The following is a 16,430-nucleotide window of genomic DNA, read 5'->3' on the forward strand; positions in this document are numbered from 1 at the left end:
CTGCCAGGACAGCTAAAAATACCATGGCATGTGTCAAATTCAGACTTATGGCTTGCAATGGCACCAGCTGGCTCCAGGACAGTCAAATTAGATATCAGACATTTCAGCCTGCATTAACATCAATCTACACTTAACAATACCTGCTGTTACCTCTGGTATAGAACACTGAAGGGAACCAACATAGGCAAGAAAAGGACAAGGCACAGGGAAAAGTCCTTTAAGCAATATCTCACACTGTGAGTTGGAAGGGAACCACAAAGATCATAAAGTCCAATTCCTGAGCCCAGGAATCTTTATTAGACATTGTTTTAAAAATATATATAAGATTTATTTAATATTTACTTAAAAGTTGGAGTCAGTGCACCTAGAGCAGCTCTTCAAACCCATTTCTGCTTTAAGCACTGCACAGGTGTTGATGCATCTGCAGACACAGAACCATTGTCCCAGGGCAGGAATGAGGGCCAGCCCTCACCACTGGAGCACAGCAGTTCCATCAGGCCACGTTCAGGCTGGTGGTAATTTCCACATGCCAGCAGCATATGATGCAAAGTTGCAAAGTCCTCTTCATGATAACATGTACCTCAAAATTTATCTTTTTTTCTTTTTTTTTAAACCAGCAACTGAACTCTGTTCACAGTGTCCTTGAAAGAGGAATAAGGCAACAGCTGACATGAGATATGATAAGGTTGAGGAACTGAGGGGCCAGGACTCGGTGCTGGGAGCAGCCATGGCCTGTCCAATGCAGCAGCTTCAGTGCCACCTCAGCCAGCTCAGCTTCCACGCCTCAGGCTCGCCTCTGTGCTCGCTCATTCTGTTCAAAATTAAAGTTGACAAGGTGACTGAAGATGCCCCTGTCCCAGAGTCACACAGAAGGGACTTCAGGTAGGAACAGGATAATTTAATAAATTTATTATTAAACCTTTCTGTCCCAGTTCTCAAATATTCCTAGTCTACAACTCAAAATCACCATTTTTCAGGGCCAGGTATTTATGAGTTCTCAGATTAGGGAGCAGAACACTTTGCCCAAATCATGCAGCACAAAGTCTATTAAGGATCCCTAGTCCACCCATCTGGAAAGGCAAATGCTACCCCTGCTTTTGTGTCAAAGTTCTCACCTTCACACTGGTGTATAAAAAAGGGCCTGCAGACAGCTGTACATTACAACCTTGAACTTTGTAATGACAAAAGGTTTAATCTCTGCACTTTGCTTGCAGTACTCTGGGTAGCTGAATCACAGAATAATGAGGCTGGAAGAGACCTCTAAGATCAAAAATCTCAACTACAAAATCCCAGCTGTCAAAGTCCCAGCTACAGAGGTAAAGAGAAGGGCAGAATAGAAAAAACCCACCAAAAATCAGAATTGTTTTGGTTGAAAAAGAGCCTCAAGACCACTGAACCCACCCATTTACCTGGCACTGCCAAGCCTACCACTAAATCACATCTACACATCCTTTAAACCCCTCCAGGAATGCTGCCTAACTTTGACAGAAAACCTTTCTCCCCTGCCCAGCCTTTCAGAGCATTCCATAACAATGCACCCACCAGTGCTGCCTTCACCAATGCTGAACTGGTGCTATCTCAGATGGAGGAAAGGATCCTGGACTCCAACACTTGTGCTAAGCATCAATTGCAATAACAAAATCAAACTGCAACTTGCACAGTTTATTTTCTTCCCCATTTCAGTTACCTTGACTGTCTTCTCCAGCTTACACAGAGCTCCCTCATATTGCTGCACCAGTGGCTTCAGGGAGTTGCCCTTCACCGGGTGTTTCTGGATGTCCTGGATGCCAGCATCCCTCAGCATCCGCAGGAAGCGCCGCTCCTGCACGGACAGACACTGGAGATGAGATGGGACACCCCCTGCCCAGCAGCTACAAAATCAGCACATTTGGGAACATCTGCTTACTCAGGAAATAACTGAAGCTTCCAAGCACAAAGCTCAGCTGACTGGAAAAGGTGGGAAGTAGTAGGAACTTTGTGATCTTTATGCCCCTGGGTGCATCCTTATCAAATGAATCCCACACTGTGGTGGTGTTTGCAGGGGTTCCAGGATGAGGGAAGAAGTGAGAATCTTGGCTCCATGTTTCAGAAGGCTGATTTATTATTTTATGATATATATTATATTAAAAGAAAATGATATATTAAAACTATACTAAAAGAATAAAAGCAAGGATTCATCAGAAGGCTAGCAAGGAAAGAAAAAAATGGAATGATAATAAAATCTTGTGACTGACCAGAGTCTGAGACAGCTGGACTGTGATTGGCCATTAATTAAAAACAACATGAGACCAATCAAAGATGCACCTGTTGCATTCCACAGCAGCAGATAACCATTGTTTACACTTTGTTCCTGAGGCCTCTCAGCTTCTCAAGAGAAAAAATCCTAATGAAAGGATTTTTCATAAAAGATGTCTGTGACACTACACCATACCTGAATTCTAAGGACCAAGCTGAAAGCAACACCTGTTTCTCCTGCACGAGCTGTTCTTCCAACCCTGAAAACAGAGAAAGCAGCTTCAAGTCAGTTTAGCCCCATAGTCAGTGCCATTATCAACTTTGAGATTTTGATGCTGAAATTCTCCAGTTTTAAGAAACTCTGATTCCAAGCAATGCTAGGCTTAATTTTTGCCAGAAAGCTACTTGCGTTTTAAAGTAAAAAGAAAAGCTAAAAGTCCTTTTACGTGCATGTCACCTTTGCTAAATATTTCAAAATCAACCAAGCTCAGACATGTTCCTCTTGTTCCTGCTGTCTCACCGGTGAATGTAGGTCCTGATGAACTGGGGTGCATCATAGTTTATCACATAATTCACTCCTTTCACATCAATCCCTCGGGCTGTGGCATCTGTGCTGATCAACCTGTTTGTAAATGTATGTACAGTCATTTTCAGGTAACATCTCAGGCACTACACACCCAAATAAAACACCAGGGAAACAGCACAACTCTTGCTGATCTCTGGGCTGGCAGCAGCACTGCAAGTCACCCCTTGTGAGCTGCCCACAGAGCTCTGAGCATCACTACAGGCCTGTCACCCTCTGCTGAGCATGAAAAGCTATGGGTGTTTCCAGGTTCTCCAAGCATGCCAGACACCTCCCAGCTCCTACAAATCTCTGAGGAATCTGAACATTCCACACAAGCACAGAACACACAAATAGTGAGGTGAGAAATTCCAGTAGTCAAGGAGGAATTCATACACCAGGTTTGGATAAAAATAACACCCAGAAAATAAGTTTTCACCTTTTCCTCAGGGACATTTGCACAGATACAATCTCATATAGCTACCAAAACCACAGACATGGGTAGAAGGAGACCTGTATGCCAGTCTGAGCAGGGATTGCTTTGGTAGGAAGCTGTGACACTAAATACAGTTTCAGCACCAACATCCATTTCCACCCTACTAGCACAAAAATTAAACTCTGGATTTGCACACCTGTGTGTTTTGGCAACTCTATGAACACACATTTGCATTAATTGCTTGTTATAAAACAGTAAAACTCAGACTGGAACTAGATTAGAACAGGCTGAGTTACATGAAGGATAAACAATTCAAAGCCACAAATCCAAGTCTCACATCCCTCCTGCAACAAACTCCTGCATGTTTTAGAAGAACCCAAGTAACTGTGTCCCAACTGTCCCACCCTGGACCCAACTGTGTCCCTTGCTCTGTTTAGCTTTTTACACTGCAAACAGCCTGTGCTGGAAAATATACAGGAAAACTAGTTAAGATGCTCACAGTTGTATTTTTCCTTGCTCAAACTCCTTCATGGTTCTCTTTCTCTCATTTGGAGTTAACCGAGAAGAAAACTCTGCCACTGTGACTCCACCAAAGGCCTGAACCAGCAGGAACAACCTGCAGGTAAATGAGAGAGAAGCTGTCACTTCTTTATCTCTCAGAGATCCCCTGACAATCCCCAGCAGTGATCTCACTCATGTTTACCTGTGAGAGGCTTCCCTGGAGTTGGTGAAGCACAACACACGGGTGAATTTCATTTTCAGCATGAAATATAAGAGGATCAAAGGCTTGGAGTTCAGGTCACAAGGCACATAACATTGCTGTCAACAGGGAAGGAGTTCAGAGACAAAAATCATTTCTTGCCAAGACTTCCCTGAAACCCCACTGCCTGTCCATGACCTACACAGGCCTGGATGTTTCCTAGCTGACTAACAGCAGCAAAACCAGAGCCCATCATGCAATCCCTTTTAGAACAAACAGGCTGGGAGACACAACCCGAGTGGAGACAGGAGAGCTGAGCTGTTCTCATGCCCTTACACCTCCACAGCAAGGAACAGCATGCACTGCCCTGCTGCCTACAGCCTGGCCTGTGCACACGTCTTGAAATGAATGTTACACATATGGACAACTGATAGGGGCTACTACATCATCATGACTTCCTAGTTCCACTCCCCATTGCTGCTAAATTTAATTCCACACAAAGACAGATTAATTTAAAAAATAATCAAGTCTTAACCGTAATGAGAAAACAAATGTGCAAAGGCACAACTCTCTGGGTCATATATACTCCCAAAGCCACTTTTGCAAGGAAACACAGGGAAGACACACTTGTTTTAGGGTAAAACGACAATTAGTCCAGAATTAAATCTTCAAGCATAACTTATTAAAAACAATTCACATCATACCGACAGCCCCTCTGGGAGTGTGTATTTATTATTGGTATTTTGTTCAGTTTCTGTTCCATCTCTGCTTTTCTCGGAATACACAGATGTGAAGAGACGAGGCTGGAATAAATCCAGCTGCTGCAGTTTCTCTGGGTCCTGGGTCAGTGTGGCTGAAAACAGCAGTTTCTGTAAGGGTATCTGAGGAGAGCAGGAACTGAAAGAAAAAGTGGGCTTTGAGGATGGGGCAAAGGAGATTCACCCCAAGTGCCTTCACATGATGTAAGGGAAGCAGTCAATGCTCTTTGGTGCTCTTTTCCTGCCCTGGGCCTTTCCTCTGGGTTCTTTTCCATCCTTGTTTTATGGTGGAGTTCACAGACAGAACTGATGAACATTCTCAGTCAAGTGCACAACCCCAATCCATTACTCCTACACAAATACCTGCACCCTGGTTACCCCTGTCCTCATTCTAGTCACGCCCTTCCTTGGCCATTCCCCTCAGTTTCTGACACATCTCTGCCACTGCTGTACAAAAACAGCAGCTGCAGATAGTTAGTAGCAAGAGTTTTCCTCCAAATCCATGACTCTGCTGTGCCAGAAGGCATTGCTACAGTTACTGTGCAAATGGATCACAGATTTGCAATGTTTGTGCTTTCTTTTGATGCTCCTTTAGTCCACATAAGGAAAGCCTGGAGAACACAATGCTTAGTCTGAAGGACATCTCTGGCATTATTTTGGCAGACATTTCCCAGAGGAATGAAGCTTTGAGGCTCTGTGTGGCAGGGCAGTGACATCCAGGTGCTATCAGTTCAAACAAATGCACTCTGCAACTTACCTGGCTGCTGTTAAAGGCCCTGGCTTGGTCCTCTGAAAAAGCTTGTTGGAGCCAGAGTGATTTTCTCCTTGGAATGCAGCTCTGACAATTTGGTTCAGACAGTTCTGGTGCATGTCATCAATCATACGGTCAGCTTCATCCACGATCTGAGTTCACAAGGATAAAAATCACCACTTATTAAGTACTGGCATGTTTTACTTTCCTTTGTATCTGTAACCAGTGAGCCAGAAGGAAGATAATGGAAGCTTCTAGTCAAAAGAATTGCTTTCCTTTCCCATCCTTACTCCAAGATTGCAAGAGCCTCAGAGAGAAGGGGAAGTGCGTGGATGCTTGGGTGTCACGAGTTGGAATCAAACATCTCATCTTGTGACTGCTCCCTCCTCAATCTGGAGTGCAGACAGGCCCACACAACAGCTCCAACAGGGAGGAATTTCTGTTGCACACAAGAAGCAAGCAGGAATTCCTGCTGCAGCAGACACTGCTCTCAGATGGGAGAGCTCTGGTGACTCACCAGGAAGCGAAGCTGTGCCAGGCTGAAGCCTGGGGTCTGGTTGATGTGATCCGTGAGCCTCCCTGGCGTGGCCACCACAATGTCAGCCAGGCTGCAGTAGCCTGTCACTCTGAAAGGACAAGCAGCCCATCAGTAAGTCTCTCTCTTCACAATAAAACCTGTAGCAGAGACCTTAAGGTTTTCCTACCCCTCAATTAACTGAGGAATAACAAAATTCATAAATGGAGTTGACACTGGAGAGCATGCAGGGGCAGTGGTGGACACCAAACACCAGTCTCCACTGTGCTGCCTTATTTTAAACAGAAAGTGTCACTCTTCATTGCTCTTCAAAAGAGTTTAATTGCAGAAAAACCCCACACGGTCACGTGTACCCATGGGCATAAGGTAAACATTTGCATTCTGAGCATTTGCTGGTGAAGAACCCCAAAAATCCAGTGAAACATTACAAGCACAAAACAGGGTGAGTAACAAAGCACTGTGACAAAGACAGAACCACCAGAGTCCAGCATATAACCCCATTATCCAAAACCATGAGAGCCAAAGCCATGATAGTCCAGCATATAAACCCATTATCCAAAACCATGATAGTCCAGCATATAAACCCATTATCCAAAACCATGATAAAAGCCTGATGCTGTGCTGCAATAGTCCATATCTTGACCCCACCTTAATGACATTAATTAGCATGCAATCTCTATAAACCTTGTCAAAATACCTTTTCACCTACTTTTTCTGGACAAGCATCTCCTGCTCCTTTGCAAAAGATTTCTGGCCAGTAATCAAAACGACCTTCAGCCCTGTCCCGTCAGTGTAAACGTTGAACACTTTACTCACCTGCAAAGAGGTCAAGAGGCTTTGTCAGCTGCAGGGAGTACTTTCCATCACATGAACAGCATCAAACCCTCTGGCAGGTCCTAGCCTGCTCCACAGGACAGCCAAAGCACTGGCTGCACAGCCTGCCCCTCAGCCCAGCTATGGTGAGGAGTCACATACCTGCTGTGCCAGCTCTTTGGTGGGCAGAACAACCAGAGCTCGCACGTGGCAAACCACTCGATCCAACAGAACCTGCCAAAACAGAGACCAGTGAGTCCCTGACAGCACAGGGCAGAACAGGGTTCTTGGGCTTAACTAGTGAGGGAAGATGGTAAAAAACATAAAACATTCTCCCAGTTTTATGTTTCCATTTTTCTCCCTACACCCTCCCAACTCCTCATGCTGTGCCTGCTGTCTGAGAAAAGGAGTGGGAAGCTGACAAGAAGCTCCCTCAGACAGCTCTGAGCTGCCAATCTGCTGCCTTATACCCACAAATCCCTTGGCTTTTCCACTTGCTTTGAAGTTCAGGTTTTGCCTGAACAAAAGTGTCACAGACATGTTTTATGAAAAATCTTTAAGATTTTTTCTCCTGAAAAGCTGAGGGGCCTCAGGAACAAAATGTAAACAATGATTATCTGCTGCTGTAGAATGTAGCAGGAGGATCTGTGATTAGTCTTGTGTAGTTGTTTCAAATTAATGGCCAATCACAGTCAGCTGTCTGGACTGTCTCAGTCACAAGCTTTTGTTATAATTCTTTTTTCTATTCTTAGCTACTCTTCTGATGAAATCCTTTCTTCTATTCTTTTAGTATAGTATATATATATATATATATATGTATATATATAAATAAAAAATTGTATATATTATTATATAGCATTATTAATGTGTTATTATATTATTTAGATATAATATATAAATATATAACATACAATATATTTTAACATATGATATATGATATAATTCATATTTTCTGAAACATAGAGTCAACATCCTCGTCTCTTCCCTCATGCTAACACCCCTGTGAACACCACCCCACAAAAGCAATGCCAGCACTTTTCCAGAGCTGCTTCCCAGAGGATGGGCTCACCTGCACGATGGGGATGACAAAGGCCAGGGTTTTGCCACTGCCCGTGGGGGCTGACACACAGATGTCCTTGGGGCGGAAGCCGCCCCGGCCCAGCAGGAACCCATGGGCTGCACTCTGCAGGATGGCAGGGATCACCTCTGCCTGCACTGAGCAAAACCACAAACACACACTCACTGTATGCTTCACCAACCCACCAAGAGCTCAAAATGTTATAGAAAAGCAGAGCTGAAAATGTTATATAAAAGCATTTCCTATTCATGGTCGTAATACTCCCTCCAATCACACTACTCTACATAACCTCACCCTCACTAAACCCTACACTCCTAACTATCCTGACTATCATCTCAGCAGCCCTGGGAGGATGAACAGGACTCAACCAAACACAAATTCAAAAAATCCTAGCCTTTTCTTCCATCTCTCAGCTCAATCATTATCATTTACAGCAATCATTATCATTTACAACCCTAAACTCGCCCTCCTCAAATTCTACCTTTACACTATAATAACTGAGATATATATATACATATATATATATATTGCAGTTATATATATATAATATTGCAGTTTCATATATATATATGTATATATATGTACAGGTATATGTGTATATATGTATATATACTGTGTGCTGGCTTCCCTGATAGGCCTCAGACACAGCCTAAGTCCCCTGGACTAAGGTCACCCTCTGTCCTTGCATCCAGCTGTCCTTTCTTCTTATTTAACAACTGGCATTTATTGTACTTGTTTGCAAAACTGGCAAAATAACAGAAAGCAAACAGATTTCTCTTTTTGTTTGGATATTTTTGTAGTGCTTTAATAAGCTGAATGAGTTCCCAGAAAGCTCTGATCAGTGGAAAGGAAGGAGCTGAAGCACAAGCTTCCACAAGGAGGAAAACTGTCACAGACATGTTTTATGAAAAATCCTCTCCTTAGGATTTTTCCTCCTGAGAAGCTGAGAGGCCTCAGGAACAAAATGTAAACCTTGATTATCTGCTGCTGTGGAATGCAACAGGTGCATCTGGGATTGGTCTCATGTGGTTGTTTCTAATTAATGGCCAATCACAGTCAGCTGGCTCAGACTCTCTGTCCAAGACAGAAGCTTTTGTTATGATTCCTTTTCTATTCTTAGCTAGCTTTCTGATTAAATCCTTTCTTCTATTCTTTTAGTACAGTTTTAATATAATATATATCATAAAATAATAAATCAGCCTTCTGAAACATGGAGTCAGATCCTCATCTCTTCCCTCTTCCTGGGACCCTGTGAACACCACCACAGAAAAGTGTGAGGACACAAGTTAAGACTTCTTTCTCTGGGCAGCTCTGAGCCTTCACTCCAAGCTGTATTTATGAGCAGGTAACAGACTTCTGCTCAGCCCAGACAAAGCTTTGGGAAAGAAGGGTTAAATCTCCCACAATCACTTCCATTTTGTCCTGTTTTACTTCAGTGCCTACACAAAACACACAGAACCAGCCTGCAGGAACTCTTTAAGTCCCTTTAGAAAGAAACAAAAGCACTGGAAAGGCACCTGGGAAAAAGGAGTCTATTCCATTCATCTGCAGCTTTTTCAGCAGCCTGGGGTGGATTCCTGGCACGTCCCCGACTGGACACAGATTGTCCCTGATGCGCTTCTGCACCCGCCGGGGCTCAGCAAGCCACTGAGGCAGGAAGGGCTGCACCTGAGGGGAAGGAGAATACAGCACACCACATGTAAAATAAACTTGTAAAAAGCATTCTTCTCCTGTCCATCACCAAAATTCAGTCAGGCTGCTTACCTTCTGCACTGGCTTTGCTTCGTAGTCTCCAAGGATCATCATACTGGAGGGGGCACAATCTGCCCCTGAGGCTACTGAGGGCACCTCCTCCTCTGTAGTTTTATTTCCTTCAGCTTTTTCACCGCTCTCTTTCTTCTCTGTTTCATCTCCTTGTGTTTCCTCATCTGTCTTCCTCCCCTTATCAGACTTCTTTTTAAGCTTGTTTCTGTTGTCCTGTTGTTTGATGTCTTCTTCAGAATCTGGAATTTGGGTGACAGCAACACAAAGCCACAGGTCAGACCACAGAAAAGGGAATTGGCAATGTTACAACACGGGACTTAAGCAACAACTTGCAAGCTCTTTTCTCCTAAAGCCAAGTGGAGAGGACAAACATTTCTTTGGTGGTACAGACACAACAAGACTGAGGTGATGTGATGTGCTTCCCTCCTGCACTTACACTAACTGATTCTCAAAGTTCACAGTACGAGGCCTTCCCTTGAAAAAAAAAGGAGATGAAAACAAAACCAGGTAAACTGGGGAAAGTACTCAAAGAGCAACTCGTGTCCACTTTTCTGTGGAAACTGCCAACCACAATGAACTGAAATCCTACAGCCTCACTTTATCCTCACCTGCTTCAGTCCCCTCTTGCTGCACTTTCGATTTTCTTCTATTTGCTTTCTTCTTCTTTGTGGGGCTGCTGCCATCTGCTGCCTCCTCAGTGCCAGCCCTTTCTTCCGAAGGGCTGCGGGGCTGTTTTGTCTTTAGCTTCTTCTGTTTATGCGCACTGGGCTGCTCCTCACTGTCCCTTTTCCTCTTCCCCTTTCCTTCTCGGGTCTGCCCCCCGGGGCTCAGCCTGGGCTCCCCCGACTCCTCCTTTCCCTGGGCCGGTTCCTCTCGCTGCTTCTTCTGCTGCCGGGCCCTGGCCTGGTGCTGCAGCCGCTCCAGCAGGACCCGCGCCCGGCTCTCGGCCTCCGCCTCCTCCTGGTGCTCGTCCTCCTCGCCGTACCTGCAACAGCCCACACACAGAAACCCCTTCAGACACCGCCCGCACAGAGCTCCGGACACGCTCCCCCGGCCCGAGCCCGCGGCTGAGGCAGCGCCCGGGGCAGGGGCAGGGTGCGGGTGTAGGAGAGGAGCGGGAGAAGGAGCGGGGATCGAAGCAAGGAGGAGAACAGGAGCAGGAGCGGGGCCATGCTCGCCGTACCTGCGGATGCAGAACAGCGCCATGGCCACGCCGCCCGCGCCGGCGCACACGGATGACGTCATCGCGCCCCGCCAGGGATGCCTGCAGCAGGCGCGGGGTGAGCGCGCCCCCTGCCGGGCGGGGGTGGAATGGGGGGGCAGCGCCGCGCGTGCGCACAGAGGGGCCCTGAGGGGAGGGCGGGAAAGCGCTGAGGGGAGGGACGGGGCGGAGGAGGCGGGAGCATCGGGGCGGGACGGGCTGCGGCAGGACACAGCACCGGCGAGGGACCGGCTGGGACAGGGCACAGCAGCTGTGAGGGACTGGCTGGCACAGCACAGCATCTGTGAGGGACAAAGTTCATCACCCGTGTGGGACAGAGCACAGCATCTGTGAGGGATGGGCTAGCACAGCAGCTGTGAGGGACACAGCTCAGGACCTGAGGGACAGGTTAGCACAGCACAACACCAGCAAGGAAGGGACTGGAAAATGGCACAGCATCAGTGCAGGACACAGCTCAGCACCTGTGAGGGACAGCACAGCATCTGTGTGGGACAGGGCACAGCACCTGTGAGGGACAGGCTGGCACAGCACAAAACCAGCGAGGAATGGGCTGAAAAGGACACAGCACCTGTGAAGGACTGGCTGGCACAGCATCCATGTGGGACAGAGCACAGCACCAGCGAGGGACAGGCTGGCAGAGCACACTGAAGCTCCCCACAGGCCCCTGCAGAGCTCCCACAGCAGTGAGGGTCATCCCTGCTGCCTGGAGCAGGCAGTGTAGCAATGTGCATAACAGCATTTCCCCTGTGAGCAAAAACACTCCTTCCGTGCTCCTTTGGCCACCCACAGGTGGCACATCCTCAGAGGAAAGCTGCCCCGAAGCAGCAGGCACAGGGCTGGTCCAAGGACTGCAGAAACAGCAGACCCAACCCAAAAACAAACCCCAGAGAAATGAGCAGCCCCGAACACACCTACAGCAAGGTAAAAACCACTGGAGCACTGTCAGGAACCAGCCCTAGCCACCATAGTGTGAAATACTGTGTCTAAGAAACACAGGCAAACCCAAACCATCCCTTTTGTTTGCTTTAGGATCAGAGAGGAACTGACATGTTAGCAATTGCCCAACTCCATCCCCAGCCTGCCAAAGCCTACACCACACAGCTTACTTCTAAATCTTTATTTGTTTTCTACACAGAGAAAACAGAGGAATGTTGAAGCAGCAATATTTAAACACACTAGCAAGGAGCCATCAATCTGTGAGAGTGCACAAAGTGCAACACAGGGCCGTTGGTGCTGTGGTCTGTGCTACAGGGCAGGGTGAGGGGAGGTCCAGGAACAGCCTCTTCAGACACACAGGAGAGCTCTATGCAAAGGTGGAGCCGTTCCAGCCCACGTTGGCAGCGTTCATGTCGAAGTAGTTGATGTAGACCCTGCAGAAGAGGTACAGAAGGAAATAACAACAACCTTATTAACTCATTTATGTAAGTTGGGACAACACAACAAGGGACAGTGTTGAAATTCTGTTGTTCTGCTACAAAAAACATCAAGCTTCATCTTTACCAAAAATCTGGTGGCGCCTCCAAACAGTCAATACTTCTCAGTCCTCAAATTTGTACTTTTTCTAAAATACGAATTCTTCTGCAGTCAGGGACTGTCCAGACACCAGACAGATTTTGTTTAGCAGCCTGTCAAGAATTTATGGGGATCAGCCCCTTTTGTTTCTGAGGCAGCAGTCCCTCACAGAGTGGCAGCCTCGGGGGGTTAAGCACGCCCTCAGGCCTGGCTCTGTGTCTCCAGGCTCTTCCCATCCCTCACAGCTGCCCACAGCTGAACTCTGCAGCCTGCAGGGAGCTGCCCACAGCCTGCTGCCTCCACTCCTGTCTCAGCTCCAGCCTGCTACTGCTCCCTGCTCCTGCTTTCAGCCTTGCCTCCCCAGAGGACAACACATCACACCTCAGAGGCAGAAAACACACTGGGCAACTTGTCAGTGCTCTGGTGTTTTTCCCTACTCTCAGAGCAGAAAACAATTGAACAGAGGACTCTCCGGGGAAAGAGGCAGGCACTGAATTCTTATGTGGATGTGAAAACGCTGCAAGCAATCACTTGGTATTTTCCAAAACTTGTTCCTGGCCTTTTATATTTTTAAACAGACTTTCCAAAGCAGTTTCAGAAAGCCAGGTAAATATGGTTGAACCATGTCCCAGCCTTACCTGTCTGCAGATACGTGCAAGTGCTTGGAGATCAGATCACAGAGCATCTTGGTGTAAGTCTTGTTCTGCTGCCCTCCTATCTTGCCGATGCTGTAGAGGCTGCAGAGCGCGCAGGGATCAGTGGAGCCCCCGAAGGACATCATCTGGTCAGGTATGATGTGCACAGCTATGTACTGCGGGAGGGAGGGAGGGAAACACTCTGTTACAGGCTGGCTGAAGTGACGAAAATCAGCTTTAGGTACCAACTCTAAACAGAGCGGTTGTATTGGGGTCAGGCAGCTCTTCAGTGCTGCCCCCTGCGCACCTCCCAGGCCCAGGGGAGGCTCCGGCGCGGCAGCTCCCACGGAGGGCACGGCCCTGGGGGCTGCGGGGACCCTCGGCCCGGCTCTCAGCTTTGGGAACGCGGTTTGTGTGCACAAAGCCGCCGGCCAGGCAGGCAGGCGGGCACTCCCGCCCGCCACAGCCGCGCCACCGCGCGGGGCGGAGCGAGATAAGGGCCCAAAACCTGTGCCTGCGTGCCGGGGCTCACATCCCCAAATCACGGACCGATTCGCTCTTATCGGGCTCCTGCAGTCTGGCCCAGGAGGGGCCGTGCCGGATGGCTGAGCCGGCAGGAGCTGCCCGCAGCGCTCGGTCTATCCGAGCCCCTGCCCGGCTGCCTCCGTGCCACTGCGCAGCTCCGCCGCTCTCACCGCCACCGCCAGCACAGGCGCAGCACATCCCCGGCTACGTGAGCGCCGCGCTCCCGCAGGCCCGGCTGCTGCTCCCGCCAGGGGCCGGCCATCGGGAGACTCGGGGCGGAACGGGCACCGGCTCCTTTCCCGGAGCAGCGGGGCCGCCGCCGCGCTGTGCCGCAGCTGGCCCGCCCGGCGCAGGCCCCGCGGGAGCGGAGGTGCCCCCGGGCCGCTCCGCCGCCGCCGCCCCTCCCGCCGGGCCCGCCGCGCACGTGCTCGCCCCGCCGCCCGCCCTCACCTGCGCGGGCTTGCCCGTGGCCTTGGCCAGCTGCTGGGTGAGGTCGCCCAAGAGGTTGTCGGGCACGGCGTCCTTGCAGACATTGGTGTAGATGGAGAACATGGGCATGGTGGCGGCGGTGGGGGCGGCGGGGCCGGCGATGGGAGCTTAACCGAGCGGCGGGACCAGCGCAGTGGAGCGGGGAGGCGTCAGCGGCGCTTTTAGTGCGCGGGGCCGCCCCGGACGTGAAGCGGCCCCGCCCGGCAGGGAGGGGAGGGAGCGGGGCGGGGACACACGGACACACAGACACACACCGGCTCCGCCGTCTGCAGCCCCCGCTGCGGGGTGCTGACCCCTCCCGCGGCCGGAGGTCTCCCCCGCTCCGCCGTTATTCCTTGGCTTTGTTACTGCCGCTGAACATTTTTTGCGGGTTTGTTGCAGGCTCCTTCCTGGAACGCGGTCCGGGCGCTCTGGGCAGCTCATACATAACCTGGTATCAGCGCGTGTGATGCTGCCGCTGTGGCACTCCCTCTGATTTCTGCGGGATCAGGGCCAGAGAGGGATACAGGCCCAGCTTGGCAGTTGCAAAAAGGGGTACTTGCCCTGACTGAGAATTTTTTTCTTTTGCAAAATAAAGTAACATTTGTAGCGGTTTTGCTTTAACTGTGTGTACAGCTTTAGCTCGGTGTAAGCAGAAACGTCTGCCTTGCTGCCATATAAATTATTCTCTAATGTATTTCAGTCAAATTAAAAATTACCTATTGCTCCTTAGCCTCCCCATTTTCACATCATATTTCTCTGCTGGAAAGTAGAAGTGAATTTTGTTTTGCTTAGGAACGAGCTGGTGCGTGCCTGTCGGAGGTGAGCGGCGGCAGAGCCGAGCCGTGTGTGATGCGATGCACGTAGGCGGCTGCCAGCGCACGGCTCCCCACCCCGGCTCTTGCCTGTCCCCACGGCGGCAGCGCTGCTCTGCTCCCGAAATGACTCACAGGAAGGCTAAAGAGGATCAGGCCCGGAGCCCTCTGTGCCCAGACATTGCACACGCAGCAATCGTGCACTGCTGCTGCTGGAAAGCTTGCCCACACGTGTTACAGATGTGAGCGCTCACGGCCCTGAGTGAGGAGTAAGGGACGGTGTCATACGGGGATGCATTGGAGTGACACAGGTTATAATGCTGAGAACTGCAGCACTTCCTTTTCTAGTGATTAACAGTGCTTAGGAGCAGCCACTAAGAACTGATTAAGTTTCCTCCCTTTGATATCCTCAGCTCCCTGCCATTGCATAGTCCCACTTACTCCTTTCACCTTCCTGCCTCCTAGGTTTGGTGCATGGAGGTGGGGTGGGGATTCTGCCTGTGCAGGGAGGAAAGCTTGAGAGCAGCAGCACTGGTGTGCTTGTCCTGTGGCCTGCCAGGCCCAGAGTACCAGCCCCTGGCTGTGCAGCCACTCAAAGGAGAGACATCTGCAATTTAATTCTCTTTTGCCTCCCTGACTGACTAAAGCAGCTTCCATTTGTTATCCCAACAAAGCATTTTTGTTGTTTGAGGTGCAGGTCTGTATTTGAAGTCTGTGGCTGCAAGGCAAAGCTGTGGTAGGGACACAATGGGATGTTAACAATAGAGTTCAGAACGGGGGTGTGATAAGGTTTGCTCTTCCAGAAAAACTCACAATACACTTCACTATAGAATTTCAGGAAACCTCTCTGCTCAATCTTTTATTTTACTTTGGAAGCAAATGATTTTATCTGACCAAGGGCTTAAATAATAAATATTTGTATGCAAATCTTCCTTTCATGATTAATTCACCACTTCAGTCCCTAGGAATTACTGTGGCTTGCTGTGCCTCTGCCCCTTTCTGAGCTGAGCTCTAATCTTCGCTGTCACTACAAATTGTTCAGTGGATGGAAAGGGGAGGGCACAGCAGTGTACAGTGGTTTTTTCCACTCACTCCCTCTGCCTGTGCTGAGGCCTGGGAGACTCCCAGCACAAATTTTTCTGTTACTCAGCTACATATCCCTGTAGCGCTAGGCCTAAAGAGGCCTGGACTGCAATCCATCCCTTTTAAATCAGAGGTAATCATGTCTTTGCCCATTTTGAAGGGAGGTACATGTGCAACATTTCCACATCTATTAACTTAAATGTGTCTTGAAACCAGGTCAAGATGTATTTATCTCTTCTTGAAATCTGGCTCTTGAGGACAGGGCAAAGGCAAAAGGAGTGTTCATCTTTATATATGACTAAACCTTTTTTTGAAAGAAAAGCTCCTCTTGAGAGTATTTTGAGAAGGCACCCCCTATCTCAACTACAGGTCTTCCCAGACTAACAAGAAGGTCTCAGACAAAAGATTTCTGCTGTATTTTATTTAAGCATCAGACAAGATAAACAGCAGTGGGTAGCAGCAAGTAAGGTACCAATGCCTTTTGCATTGGGCAGATGCCAGAGAGTGACTGGAACTGCAGTTCTCAGCCACGGTGAGG

General features: G+C 48.8%; 2 protein-coding genes across 2 annotated transcripts; both read right to left on the reverse strand.

Moving 5' to 3' along the window:
* Positions 1-274: 274 nt before the first annotated feature.
* Positions 275-10,940, reverse strand: DDX51 (DEAD-box helicase 51). Its single transcript, XM_064726851.1, has 16 exons — positions 10,816-10,940; positions 10,241-10,617; positions 9,633-9,871; positions 9,386-9,536; positions 7,860-8,005; positions 6,953-7,024; positions 6,687-6,793; positions 5,960-6,068; positions 5,449-5,594; positions 4,638-4,830; positions 3,937-4,052; positions 3,733-3,849; positions 2,756-2,857; positions 2,432-2,495; positions 1,688-1,822; positions 275-811 (listed from the first exon to the last, which is right to left on the reverse strand). The coding sequence occupies exons 1-16, from the start codon at positions 10,875-10,877 to the stop codon at positions 785-787; spliced, it is 2,163 nt and encodes a 720-aa protein (XP_064582921.1). The 5' UTR covers positions 10,878-10,940; the 3' UTR covers positions 275-784.
* Positions 10,941-11,956: 1,016 nt separating this feature from the next.
* Positions 11,957-14,197, reverse strand: LOC135454583 (macrophage migration inhibitory factor). Its single transcript, XM_064726852.1, has 3 exons — positions 13,977-14,197; positions 13,005-13,177; positions 11,957-12,224 (listed from the first exon to the last, which is right to left on the reverse strand). The coding sequence occupies exons 1-3, from the start codon at positions 14,082-14,084 to the stop codon at positions 12,158-12,160; spliced, it is 348 nt and encodes a 115-aa protein (XP_064582922.1). The 5' UTR covers positions 14,085-14,197; the 3' UTR covers positions 11,957-12,157.
* Positions 14,198-16,430: the final 2,233 nt, after the last annotated feature.

The sequence above is a fragment of the Zonotrichia leucophrys genome, chromosome 15, assembly GCF_028769735.1.
Source record: "Zonotrichia leucophrys gambelii isolate GWCS_2022_RI chromosome 15, RI_Zleu_2.0, whole genome shotgun sequence".
Classification (NCBI taxonomy): domain Eukaryota; kingdom Metazoa; phylum Chordata; class Aves; order Passeriformes; family Passerellidae; genus Zonotrichia; species Zonotrichia leucophrys.